This window comes from Asparagus officinalis, chromosome 4 (assembly GCF_001876935.1).
Source record: "Asparagus officinalis chromosome 4, Aspof.V1, whole genome shotgun sequence".
Lineage (NCBI taxonomy): Eukaryota > Viridiplantae > Streptophyta > Magnoliopsida > Asparagales > Asparagaceae > Asparagus > Asparagus officinalis.
Genome location: NC_033797.1, coordinates 125,894,585 through 125,909,224, shown reverse-complemented (window position 1 = coordinate 125,909,224; position 14,640 = coordinate 125,894,585). Strand labels below are relative to the sequence as shown.

Below are 14,640 nucleotides of genomic sequence, written 5' to 3'. Positions count from 1 at the left end.
CTCCCGTATTAGTTCTAGCTATTCTCGTGTTAGTTCTACCTCTAGCTAGCGTTTATTTAGTATAAATGTTGGTTCCAATGCCTATGTTAGTTATAGCGGCTCCCGTGTTAGTTCTATATGTTCTCTTGTTAGTTCTACCTCCAGCTAACGCAAGTTCTACTGCAAATGTGGGTTCTTTTGCCTATGTTACTTATAGCTGAGATATTGTTTGTTCTACCTGGTAGATAGGGTCAACCATCAAAACATTATCTCCGGAAGGATTGTCATTTGGAATCCTATCTGAAACACATGTGGTCGTCGATAACGGCGGCCGTTGATAACGACGGACCACAATCTATATTGTCATTGGGAAGCGCTGCAAATAAATAACATAAACAAAACAAATAATCATTAACTAAATCAATAGAAACATCAACAAATAACATAACACAATTAAGAAAAAATCACTAACGACTGTTTGTGTTAGAACTAGCATGAAATTCATCTGAACTAACAAGAAATCAATTAGAACTAACATGAAATCGATTAGAAATAACAGATTTGACCTAAAATGGAATTTGTCCTAGAACTAGCAGTAAATCGATTTCATGTTAGGGCCTGTTCGGTTGTTTTCTGCAAAAAAAAGAAACCAGCAATGTACCACGAAAACAAATTCCCAGCATTTCAATGTGTTTTCTCAGATTTGAAGTATTATGTTCGTTTCAACATGGAAATCAAGGGATTGAAATCAAATTTCACATTTATTGTGTTCGTTTCAACTCTTTGCAATAAAGAAATGTATTGTCCTTTGTCACATTTCTTGCATTTCACATGTTCGTATTGCACAACCTCAAATATAGGAAACCAGATTAGCAAGTTCAAGCAGTGTGCTTGCCTGCCCAAAAAACCAACTGAAACCAGCAACGGTAAAAATTGTGCAACGGTCAAAAAACCACAACTCAAAACAGTGCACGCCAGGTTCTTTGCTAACAGCAAGATTTTGCTAACGGAAACAATTTATCCCACCCCTGCACTTATATAGTTGGGATCAACTCCATCCTCCTCAACATATTCTCTCATAAAATTACAAGAAAGATGGGCATAAATACTTGAGCATAGAGGCAATTAAAGCTGCGACATGGAAACAAGCCAAGACTCTCATGAATTAGCTGCAGAGGTAATTCATGTTTGGTACCCACTTAATCAAGTTTGGTACCCACTTAATCAAGTTTGGTACCCATTTATTCAAGTTTTGCACCCACTTAACCATGTTTTGTACCTCATTATACTGGAATCAAAATTTTGTACACACTTATTCAAGTTTTGTACCCATTTATACACGTTTTGTACTTATTTAGGCACCGTTTTGTACCCATTTATACACGTTTTGTACCCAATTAATCAAGCCTTTGTACCCATTTATACACGTTGTACACACTTAATCAAGTTTTGTACCCACTTAATCAAGTTTGGTACTCATTTATTCAAGTTTTGTACCCACTTAACCATGTTTTGTACCTCATTATTCTGCTGCAAATTTTGTACACACTTATTCAAGTTTTGTACCCATTTATACACGTTTTGTACCTACTTAGGCACCGTTTTGTACCTCTTTGCTCTGGATTCAAATATTGTACCCACTTAATCAAGCTTTGTACCCACTTATTCAAGTTTGTACCAACTTAATCAAGCTTTGTACCTAATAATGCCATGATTTTATTTTTGTACCCACTTATTCAAGTTTTGTACCCACTAATTGCTCGTTTTGTACCCACTTAATACTGTTTAGTTCCTCATTGTTCTGGGGGGAAAAATTAATTCAAATTATCATCCATACATGATTAATCCATACAACCACATTATCATCCATACATACATAAATCTTAAGGGAAAAGTGAATAAATCAAATTGTGAACATTCAACCGAAACACATGCTTTGTTTTGGCCCTCCGTAAACTTTGTTTTGGCGATGCCGTTAACTTTCTCGACCTCCACGAGCAACATTTTTGTTCTACAAAAAAAATTGCAACTTTATCATGACAAATGCAAAGACATTGAAAAAATATTAAATCAAGATTAAGTATAATACCTTAGCTAAAGGACAACTCGTTATATAATGTCCTTTTCCCTTACAAAACCCACAAAATCTTTGTTTTTTTATACTCTTTTCTTGTGCTATCTCCACTCCCGACTTAATTCTAGTAGCATGTGCTGGTCGTCCCTTCGTGGCAACAGGCTTATCTGGATCACGAATAGTGATTTGAGTTGCTTCCTCTATAGAGATGGGTATGGATGAAGTAGGCATCTTATTGCTGGCATTGCTCTCATTTCCATTGTCGTTATGTTCCTTCTCAATCTTGTTATTCTCAACTTCTTCAAAAAATGAGTCTAAAAAAGCACTAAACTTATCATGAAGTGTACTTGAAGTCAATGTATCTTCTAGTGCCTTGTTACATCTACTCCTAAGGGCCCAATGTTTAATGATAGATAGTTGGTCTTCACTATTTGTAATGCAATTTCTAACAACTCCGCAACCAACATGTCTTGCTTTAATTGTCCATCGTTGCATGATATATCTTGATGGAATTTCTAATACTTGCTTCTTTACTAAAATGTGCAAGCTATGTTTGCATAATATACCTTCCATCTCAAATCTCGCACAAGAGCACTTAATTCTTTTTTCTTTGGATGTATCGAAAACAACATGATGCTTTACTATCTTCTTGCTTTCAGCCTCGCTATCTATATTCCAAACGGCATAAGTAGCACTTGCGCCGTCCTTCGACAACTTTTCATGAAGCATGGAGTAACTATCCTTGAGTTCTTTCTGAAAGATAGTAAACAGATTCTTCGTATAATTCTCCCGAGCTTGTTTTTCAATGGGATGTTCAATTATCAATGTAGGAACTGAGTTTGTGGACTTAAAATCTTGCTCAAGTTCAGCGGCTCGGCGAGCTCTGACAGCATTATCATACTGCTTAACAAAATCATGTAACTCGGTATTTACATTCACAAAATGATCAAAAAAAGCATTAATTCCCTCACTCCGCTGAGTAGATGTCATTCCTGCAGTAAAAGTGTCTTTAAGATACACTGGAGCCCAATGATCTCGATGATTGTATAAATTTACTAACCAACTCCTTTTATCTGCACCATATTTGTCCCTCATTTCTTCCCAACGCTTTTCAAATTTTTCTTCCGATTTACTCCAATACCATTTGTTATACTTTACACCAACATCCTCACCATAATCATTATGCATTGATTGAAGATTTTGTAAGGCATTCCTACGAAGGTGCCAAGAACAAAAGCGATGGCGAGTTTTAGGAAAAACTTTGTGAATAGCACCACACATAGCTTTATCTTGATCAGTGATGATTGTTACTGGTGCTATACCCGACATACATTTTAACCATTGGCTAAATAACCATATAAACGTCTCCTCCGTTTCATCGGCCAGTAACGCACACCCAAATAGAGTAGACTGTCGATGATGGTTAACGCCCGTAAATGGTGCAAACGGCAATTTTAAATTGTTCGTTCTATATGTAACATCAAAGCAAACAACATCTCCAAATTGCAAGTAAGAAGTCCTCGACCTACCATCCATCCAAAAAACACTTCTCATCGTCCCATCATTTTCTAAATCAAGTGCGAAGTAAAATTGAGGATCAGATACCTTTTTCTCTTGAAATTGACGAACTATGTTCACGCACTCATGGCCGACGTTGTTTCTTCGTTTAAGTCTAAGTTGTGCTTGGCATTCTTGTTGAGTGAGAGAGCCTTGTTCATTGCCATGAGCAACGTCTACAACCTTACAAATGGCAGAAGGCCGTAAACCTTGATTGTCAAGAGTATCTATCAACCTTTTTGTCGATTGAGCTCGATGAAGTGTCCGATGTGAGTAGTGCTTCTTTACCCGAGTTGGGGTGGTTAATGGATGACCATTATGCTTACTGTTTAACTTTCGGACCACCCATTTTTCAGTGCTTCTATCAAGTCCAATAACCATCCTTGCGTTGCATCCACATCTTGTATCGAACTTTCGAATTACATTCCGACCATCTTCTCTTTTATCTTTTAAAGATTTAAAGCCTTCTTTGTCACATACAAATATTCTAGATAGGATTGCATCTTTCTTTCTCGACCAAGCTGTGTGACCCTTGCGAACACCAAATCCCTTAAGTCTGGCGTATGCATTGTAGAAATTATAAGCTTCCTCATGAGTAGAGAACTCCATTCCGATATATGGATCAACGCTGTTTAAATTATCTTCACCATTTTCAACGCCCATAAGCTCATCACCATTCTCCTCATGCTCGGATGCCTATAAAAATAGAGAAACAAAACTCATGCTAAAAGACAACTATTTTGGTATATGTCATTAGTTAGTAGTACACTATAAACAATAAGATATTATCACCTGAGGGGGAAGCCATGTTGTAGATAGTAGATCATGGTCCTGGCTTTTATCTTCTTCCATTGTTGCCTCACGTGAGAGAATTGGTGGAGTGTCTATACAAGCTATCAAATTATCACATATAAGAAGTTCAAAATCGCTCAAAAAACGTCATCAAGTTGATCTTTCAATTTCACTAAACAATTTCTAAACGATAGTTTAAACCAAATTTAAAGTTTATATCCAATTTAACAATACATGGCAAAAATAGCTCTAAATTATCCGGCTCGTAGCCATAGAGTGAGTGCTGCAAACCAAGTAATGTATGAGCTGAAATTAAAAGGAAGAAGATAGATCCAAGGAATATGCATGAAGGAAGATAGAACCATCATGAAATCCACTAGATCTAACAGGAACGCCAACTAGAACTAACATGCCTCGTAATAGAACTAACATCATCTCCATTAGAGCTAACATGCATCCCGGTAGCATTAACATGCATTTCAATTAAAACTAACACGTTAATTTAGAGCTAGCTAACATGCATTTCAGTTAGAACTAACACGTTAATTTAGAACTGATGCCTTACCTCGGTGGAGGCGACCTCGACAGCGGCGAAGTGCGATGAGCCGGCGGCAACACTGAGCGGGGACGGCAAGCGCAGGCTGCGGCGATTTCGGGATGTGGAGAGGAGGGGGGAGGTGATGGCGAGGCAGACGTCGAGGGCTTGGTTGAGCTCCGGAGGCGGCGATGAACCTGAGGGCTGAGCTCGAATGCCGTCGGAGGCGTGGCTGATGACGAGGGGTGAGCTCGATGGCGAGGACGAGTAGACGGCGATGACCCGGCAGCGACGCTCAGCTGCGGTGATCTCGGGCGCTGGAGAGGAGGAGGGGAGGTGATGGCTAGGGCAAGGGGACGGCGGCGACGCTGATCGGGGACGTCGAGACACAGGCCGAGCTTGGGCGCCGGCGCTTTCGGGCGGTGGTGAGGGGGAGGAGGTCGGTGATGGCGACCGAATGCGCGATCTTGAGCCGGCGGCGACGCTGATCGGGGGCGGCGAGCTCCGGCGGCGATTTCGGGCGCTGGAGAGGAGGAGGCGGGAGGTGATGGCGCGATCTGGGCGGGAGATATATATAGAGAGAGAGAGAGAGAGAGAGAGAGAGAGAAAACTGTATGTGAGCTGGCAGCTCACATACATTGTGCGCTGCAGGGAGTTTTGTGAAAAATGTCCGCACAGCTGGATTCCCGTGACCAAATACAATTTATTTCTGCACTGTATTATGAGGATTGTATATAGAGAGATTACTGCAAATTTATTTCTGCACTTTGCACTTTGTATTATGAGGATTGTATATAGAGAGATTACTGCAAATTTATTACTGCAAATTCAGTAGCTACTTGTTTTCCGTGACCAAATACAATGCTCAGCTGGATTCCCGTGACCAAAAACAAGTTACTGCAAATTTATTTCTGCACTTTGCATCTTTTCCGCACCCTTTTCTAGTGGCAGCAGTGTGATAATATCACAGGGGAAAAACAAGTAGCTACTGAGCATTGTATTATGAGGATAAACATGAGGATAAACATGAGTTCTCTCTCGATGTTGTATTTGGACTACTTTAGCAAATTTAATAAAGTATATGCTCCTGCCATGTTTAATATACATAGAACAAAAAACACAATTACATCTTGTGATTGTAGCTATTTCTAGAGTCATGCAAAATAAAATAGATGTGATTTTATAATTTCTCTTAATTCCACAAAGAAATTAAGAGAGTTTTTACTGTGATTTTGCTTCAAACCATAATTTTTTAGGTGGTCCATGGCAAGAAAGAGTTTTTACATTGTGAAGAGAGGTCGAAGATGTGGAATTTTTAATAATTGGGAGGACTGTAAAATGCAAGTTGATAAATTCCCAAATGCCGCATATAAAGGGTATGCAACGTACGAAGAGGCTCTAGTTGAATGGGATAAGCACAGCATCGCTTGTGATTCAGCAGCCAACTCAAGACATGTCCAAACACCTTTTTATGTCCCGACACCTGATTCTGCATCGAGCTCAAGAACTACTATTTCCCCCATCTATGCTTTTGCATTAGGTTCAGTGTTTACAATAATATTAGTGTTTGTAATATGTATCGTATTTATTTTTTTCTCTCTTGCAAAAAATATGTGATTGTGAGAACTTATGTATCGAGTAACTTATGTGATTGTAAGATTGTGAGAACTTACGTATTTCTAAGAACTTGTGAGATTGTGAGAACTTATGTATTTGTACGAACTTATGTGATTGTGAGATTGTGAGAACTTACGTATTTGTAAGAACTTGTGAGATTGTGAGAACTTATGTATTTGTAAGAACTTATGTGATTGTGAGATTGTGAGAACTTATGTATTTGTAAGAACTTATGTGATTGTGAGAACTTATGTCATATTGTTTGTATCAGATCATTGTGTGTGTGCGCGTTTTTTTTAAGGACAGAGTTGTGGACTACAAGATGGGTAGTGTGATCTCAAGTGCAGCTGCAATTGCCTTCATTTGCCTTTATGCGAAATCCTACTGCTGCAAAAATCTTCATCTGCATATACACTACATTCCTGTAGTAACTCCGCCAACCTTCTATTGTTTTGATAACATGTTTAAAACCTTGAACTCTGTAAACATAGAGAAAACTATATGTACATCGGATTAAATAATAGATTCAACCACTTTGTTCAACAAAACAGGAGTCAAATAAGAGGAAGTAGCTCAGGTTTAAGAATCCAAAAGTTATACCAGCAATAATTTTAAAAATCACATGATTCACATCAGCATCATATTCAAAAATACATGATTAGCTAATCCGTCCTTGGACGGTATATATAATTTTGCTGCATTAGCTCACCAACCTGTAGTATGTAGTTTTCGAACTTAATACTCCTGAAGTTTCATCTTGACATGTAGGCACCTTGAGTGAAAACTTATATAGGTCTTAATACAAGACAACAATCCATATCAATTAACCAATAACACACACACATACATCGGTCTTAATACATTAGTCTTAACACATCAGCAGCTACAAGACACAATCAGTCTTAACACAATCAGTCTTAATACATAAAATGTAGTAATACATCAGCAGCTACAAGACAATCAGCAACAGTTGTGGATGAACCTGAGTTGCTTGTGCTTGTTCCTGTGTTAGTGGTAGCGCTGTAAGAGAAACACATGCACAAGCAAATAAATTGTTTGTTAAAAGTTGAAAACAGAGTAAATAAAGCGCTGTTAAAGATTGATACACAAAAATGCAAGCAATCATACGTACATTAATCATGAGATATAACTTTTTGAACAAACCAATACATCCACCACCCGAGCATATGTTTAGCTGCAAATTATATGACAAATTAATCATGAGATATGACTTTGTGCTATCAAGTTTCATAAACTTATATAGGGCTAAAACTGAATAGAAACGAAAATGGTACCTTTGCAAGTTAACTTTACAACTAGTTCTATAATGCCCGAGTTCACCACATCTGCTACATATGCGTTTCTTCCTTTCTTTCTTTTCTTGTGCCTGTTCTAAACCTGACTGGATTCTAGTAGCATTGCGTGGACGACCTTTAGTCCTTGCAGGTCTATCAGGATCACGAACTGTTATCTGAGGAATGTTCTCTATTGTATGTGAAATGGGTGCGGAAGGTTGAGGAATATCCATAATTTGATCTTGAGTTTCTCCAACTTCTTCTTCAAGTGATTCCATGAAATTTGTTAGCACATCATCAAGTTGTTGCAGCTTCTCTTCTGAATCAAATGCAAGCTCGAGCACATTATTGAATTTTGCTCTTAAAGCCCAAGATTTCAATAAGTTAATCTTCTCTTCACAGCTGGTGATGTTTCTTCCAAATACAATGTTGCCAACCCCAATGTTACGATGCCTTGCATGTATGGTCCAACGGTGTAGGATGTAGTGGTCGGGTAATGAATCCATTTGCCTAGCCATCATTAGCGATAATATATGTCTACATAGCACACCATTAGTTTCAAACAAAGCACAAGTGCAACAGAACTGCATCTGACGATAATATATGTCTACATAGCACACCATTAGTTTCAAACAAAGCACAAGTGCAACAGAACTGCATCTGTCTGGATTGTTCATAAGTAACCACCTCCCATTTTCCTCTATCTGTAAACTTACAGACCTTGTATTCAACAATGTCCCCATCTTTTCTCAATTCTTCACAGAACTCTGTACCAAATCCTTTGAATTCAGTATGGAACACATCAAACATATTGCGTGTATACATTTCTCCAGCTTGGATCTCAATTGGATGTCCAAGGAGCATAACCGGCTTTGTGTTCAGACTCTTAAAATCTTCATGGGCTTCACTTAAGCGACGATGAGTTACTGCTTTTTCATATTGTGTCACAAACTCGTGTAACTGAGTCTGTGAGTTAACATACCCATCAAAAAATGCATTAATACTTTCACTCCTTTGGCTTGATCTCATTCCAGCAAAAAAAGTGTCCTTCAGATAACACGGCACCCAGTGTTCTCTGCATTTGTAAACTGTTTGCAACCATCCCTCCCCTTCTTCATTTATATCAAACTTCTCTTTCATCTCAACCCAATATCCTTCACATTGTTCAATTGAAGAACTATTGCACCACAAGCCCCAATACCTTTGAAACTGTTCACCATAACGAGATACCAAAGTAGGCAAATGATCAATAATATGCTTTTGCATGTGCCAATAGCAATAACGATGTCTTGTCGTTGGAAACACTGAGTGAATAGCATTACACATTGCTCTATCCTGATCTGTTATAATAGCACCTGGTTCAATGCCGTGCATGCATTTCAGCCATTCTTCAAATAACCAAACAAATGTATCTTCCTGTTCATCGGCTAATAATGCACAACCAAGTAAAGTGGACTGCCTATGGTGATTTACACCAGTAAATGGAGCAAATGGAAGACCGAACTTATTAGTTCTGTATGTCACATCAAACACAATAACATCACTGAATTGCAAATAAGATGCTCTTGATCTTCCGTCGGCCCAGAATACACTCCTCATTTGTCCACTACTGTCTACTTCTATTGCAAAATAAAATTCTGGATCATTCGCTGTCATACTCTGAAAATGTCGAATGATAGATATGCATTCATGACCAATATTGTTGATTCTTTGGGTTCTGATATGATCAATGCACTGTTGTGATGTCACAAAGTCACCGTCTCTTCCATTGGTTGCATTGATAACGCGAGAAATAGTGGAAGGAGGCATACCTTCTTCTCGTAGACTATCAATAAGTTTTTTACATCTTTGAGTTTTATGGAATTGTTGATGTGATCTGTGCATTTTTGCTTTGTCTGGACTACTCAACACATGATTTGTATGTTCTTCAACAAACCCCGTGACCTCCCACGATTTGTCCTCCAATAATTTCACTCGCATCATTGCCTTACATCCCACTCGGGTCTCTCGCCGAAGAGGGATCTCTATCTTGCCACTATTAGGTTTATAGCCCTCCTTATCACAAACAAACTTTCTGTCTACCACTTCTCTAGTCTTGCGAGAGTAATTCACACTGCTCTTCCTTATTCCAAAACCCATCAACAATGCATAAGAGTTATAATAGTTATAAGCTTCTTCATGACTATTAAACTTCATGCCTAGTAGTGGTTTAGGAGCATTCGCATCATTGGCCGCAGTTTCACTTCCAATAACACTTGATTCTCCCATTCCGAACTCTACACTATTTGAATTTGTTTCCTCCATTCCAAACTCCTAAAGAAGAAAATAAGTTCAAGAAAAACAAACTTAGTATTTTTGTTGTGGTTAGAATTTAAAAGCAGTAAACTTAGCTACCGAAAAAAAGTTTATATACAGAGAGATTGATTGACCTCATATTAGGCTGGACCCACAACAATATTAAATGATTGGATAAAAGTCAGGATATCTTGCTTCAAACACCAAAGTTGGATTTGAGAGAGAAAAATCTCGACAATTAAAAAAACAAACAAATATCCAGAACCGGCAACATTCACCGCATTTGTAATTACAGCACACGTAACAGAACGTTAAGAAGTACAAGAAAACTGAAACGGGAAGCAACATACCTTCAGTTCACAGCTTCTCAGTAGATGTTGAGTTTTCTTTGGTAATTACTTGTGACCTGCAGCGATGCAAAAGATCCAGGTAAATGATCGAGCCTAAATGGCCGAATGAATTCCATGGTTACAATTTGATTCTTTTGGTAGTTGATTCATAATAAGTTTGTTCGTGAGGGGAGGGTGCTTGATTTTTATTTATTTATTTATTTAGAATAAACTCCATGGCCGAATGAATTAAAATAGAGTGCAGATGTAGCAAATATGGACGATTAACAGGTTATAGCATGCAGACGATTCAAGACGAATAGTTTAACTACAATTAATATGTATTTGCTCTAAACTCTTAAAGCATATCATGACAAATTTTGCTTGATTAGGAAAAAAAATCAAAGAACTGACCTTAGAATCGAGCTAGGGTTTAGGAAATCGACAGCGAGCGGAGCTGAGGAACAGAGGTTTAGAGAAAGAGAGCGGTGGTCGCGGCGGCTGCAAGGAGAGCGGAGGTGCTCGCGTCGGAGAGAGGAATTGGGGAGAGAGAGGAACTCACGCGGTGGTCGGCGGCTCGCGTCGGAGAGAGGAACTGGGGAGAGAGAGCGGTGGTCGGAGCGGTGGTCGGCGGCTCGCGTCGGAGAGAGGAACTGGGGAGAGAGAGCGGTGGTCGGAGCGGTGGTCGGCGGCTCGCGTCGGAGAGAGGAACTGGGGAGAGAGAGCGGTGGTCGGCGGCTCGCGTCATCAAAAACTGTTGACTAAACTGTAGTATATTTCTTTGAGTATATGCATGTGAATGATCTTTTTATTGCTTTTTTCATACTTAAGTTTGTTCCTCTACCTCATTTTGGTATGCCGAAGAGAAAATAGGATACCCTTTTGGTTAAGAGATTCTGTCCTATATATTTAATATTACATTAAACAATTTGAGACACTAAATAGAAATCCAAACTTTACATATAAAGGACTATGATATCAAACTCATTTGAACAATTAATTTATTCTTCAATAGATATAAGGTTTTCTTATGTAGCAACTAATCTACTATCACAACCGGGTTTTCTACGCTCACCCGAATAACGTTTACAACCACACTATGTCGGTTTTCAATGCTCACCGAACAACGTTCACTCCTCACACTCGGTTTTCTAGTTCACCGAAAACTTCACAACACACTCGGTTTTCTAGCTCACCGAAAACCTACAACACTCACAATGTAACAAATATGAATTTGTTCTCTACAATAGATGAGAACACAATTAAGCACAACTCAATGTTATAATCTCTCACCACCCAACTATACTATGTATGTAAATACTAAAAGCTCAATATAGGTGTGTGTAACAATGAGTAAAATAAAATCTAACTCAAATAGCAAACTAGCAATAATAAGAATATGAAAATCAATAATGAAATTGCTAGAGAAAAGAGTTAGAAAACTTCTCTAAGAACACAAAGAAGAGGATGAAGAGGATTGAGAATGAATCCCTCAATCTGCAGTGAAAAACTTCCTCCTTTGTAAACAGAAACCCAAACTTAAACAAACAGTAAAACCCTAAACCCTTGTTTAAACACCTTGTTTAAAAACTTCTTTTAAAAACTTCTTGGATTAACTTGAAAGAGAGCAGCAATAGGGTATTTATACCCACTCTAAATCTCAGTCAAAACCCCTAACAAAAGACAAAAACAGCCCCAGCAAATAGCTCAGGAAAAATAGCCGTTGAAGTCCAACGGATCTATTGTCGGTCGACCGGAAATTTTGTCGGTCGACCGATGGAGAGCAAAAACACGAAGACCAGCTCTGGACAATCGTCGGTCGACCGGTGCGGTCGACCGATGGAGCTCTCGGTCGACCGGACCGGTCGACCGTTGCAAAATAGTCCAAAACATGAAAACCTGAAAATTGATATTTTGATATTTTGACTTAAACAACATTTTGAAACCTTATGAAATGATTGTATAGACTTGATAAAAGATATAACATGTTGTTATGAAGTCTATAATCTAAATTTGCATATTCTATGCAATATATTCAAAACACTAAATATGATTTCATTAAATATAAGCTTGTTAAAGGTGAAATCATATATAGGCATATAAACATGAAACAAAATAGTATTTTCCAATCCTATTCATTTGTTTCATATATAAATTCGAAACCTATTAAACCAAAAACATATATGTATATATGTAACTGTATATATATAAAACCAAAACCAAAGCGTGTATGTGTGTATATGATTGAGCATAAAGTACTAACACACATAATATAAAATCTAAAACTAATTTACCCAAGCTTGATCTTGATCTTCATTGAGCTCAACTTGGTACACGTTGTGGATAAAGCTAAACTTGGATCTTGAACTTGAATTGTACGATGCTTTACTCCACAATTCCGCAAACCTCCTCTTGATATGATCGTGTAGGCTCAATCCATCCAACCTCCAACTAGTTGTTTGTCTACAATGAATAGATAACACAAGCACTAGACAAACAACATTAGTTATAAATTGTTTGTTAAACATCATCAAAACAAGAAGGCCAACAGTGTAATACCCCAACCCTTGAGAGGGTGATGTGATTAGTATTAATAGATTTGATTGGAATACTCATACCACCAAGATGCATCTTCTTTTCAGGAACCCAACTCTTAGAAACTCCAAAGTTTAGCGTGCTTGACCTGGAGAAATTCTAGGATGAGTGACCCCCTAGGAAGTTTTTCAGGGAGCGCGTGAGTGAGGACAAAACTTGCTGAAAAGACATGTGGTGGTTTGTGAGGTCAGTCCATCAGATCTAGTAGCGTACCGACTCTGGGATTCTGGGGCGGGGCGTTTCAAATGGTATCAGAGCAAAGCCAACCGGAATTGTGAGAGCTAAGTGCTATGCGGCGCAAAGTGCTACGTCGAGAGGGCGGAAGCCACCTCTTGAGGCCGTAGGAGCACCTCTAGAATCTCACACGGATGGTATGGTCTGGGATGATATGATTTGGTGAGGATGTTGCGAGTTTAAGTGGGGGAGTTTGTAATACCCCAACCCTTGAGAGGGTGATGTGATTAGTATTAATAGATTTGATTGGAATACTCATACCACCAAGATGCATCTTCTTTTTGGGAACCCAACTCTTAGAAACTCCAAAGTTAAGCGTGCTTGACCTGGAGAAATTCTAGGATGGGTGATCCCCTGGGAAGTTTTTCAGGGAGGGCGTGAGTGAGGACAAAACGTGCTGAAAAGACATGTGGTGGTGTGTGAGGTTAGTCCATCAGATCTAGTAGCGTACCGACTCCGGGATTCTAGGGCGGGGCGTTACAACTTGTAAGTTTGGTTGCATGAGTGAAGTATGGGTAGGTTCTTTGAGTGATAAAGAGTATTGTATAAGATTAAGAACTTAATTATATATGTAGAATGTGGGGAGCGTTATTTAAATGAAAGAGGGAGTACTTGACAAATACTATTCTCAGTTTATGGGTACAAGCACAAAAAAACACAGGACTGAACAACGCTTCGATTTCAAGTAATCTAGGATGATTTTTACTATTTGCAATATTGGCCTATTTGTTGCCATAGTCAACATTTCAGACATGAAGGATAACATTCAGGACGTCACAAGAGATAAAGTCAGATTTCATATAATAATTCATATGCAGTCAATTGATCATTCTATTAATGCTAAGCCTTTTTTCATAGTAATTTTTTTGCTTAAACTAAGGAATTGATACTATGATCAGCTAAACAATTTGATGTCTAAAATGTCTGAAACCTACATGAACTAAAAATATGCCCTTTATTCTTAGGATAACAAAAATATTCTTAGATAAAAAAGGATATCGTACACTTACATACAACTAACCTAAAAAATCCAGAGTCATGCCGGATTTAAATCACAGCTATAGTATCCCATATGCTGCAATATTGCTATGCTCCTATTATATTACATTACTAAAACATTGAACCAATATGAATCTATGGGAAAATTTTAAATCTTTAAAGAAATTATTTATAATTTTTGTATTTTTTAGGAACCTACTTGTAGTTTTTGAAAATTTTAAGGATGTAGCGTGTAATTTTTGAAATTTTAAAGGAGTTGTTAGTAAGTTTTAGATTTTAAAGGATTCATTTATAATTTTATATTTTTTAGGGGGGTGTTTGTGATTTTTTGCTTTTTTA

At 38.1% G+C, this 14,640-nt stretch overlaps 3 protein-coding genes across 3 annotated transcripts; all 3 read right to left on the bottom strand.

Annotated features, from left to right (window-relative positions):
• Positions 1,955-4,716, bottom strand: LOC109839259 (protein FAR1-RELATED SEQUENCE 5-like). The gene is made up of 3 exons (XM_020407688.1): positions 4,403-4,716; positions 2,069-4,306; positions 1,955-1,990 (listed from the first exon to the last, which is right to left on the bottom strand). The coding sequence occupies exons 1-3, from the start codon at positions 4,460-4,462 to the stop codon at positions 1,955-1,957; spliced, it is 2,334 nt and encodes a 777-aa protein (XP_020263277.1). The 5' UTR covers positions 4,463-4,716.
• On the bottom strand, positions 7,746-8,367 carry LOC109839258. The gene is made up of 2 exons (XM_020407687.1): positions 7,850-8,367; positions 7,746-7,749 (listed from the first exon to the last, which is right to left on the bottom strand). The coding sequence occupies exons 1-2, from the start codon at positions 8,365-8,367 to the stop codon at positions 7,746-7,748; spliced, it is 522 nt and encodes a 173-aa protein (XP_020263276.1).
• LOC109839257 (protein FAR1-RELATED SEQUENCE 5-like) lies at positions 8,408-11,049 on the bottom strand. Its single transcript, XM_020407686.1, has 2 exons — positions 10,888-11,049; positions 8,408-10,550 (listed from the first exon to the last, which is right to left on the bottom strand). Exon 2 carries the CDS (start codon positions 10,151-10,153, stop codon positions 8,408-8,410), a length of 1,746 nt encoding a protein of 581 aa, XP_020263275.1. The 5' UTR covers positions 10,154-10,550; positions 10,888-11,049.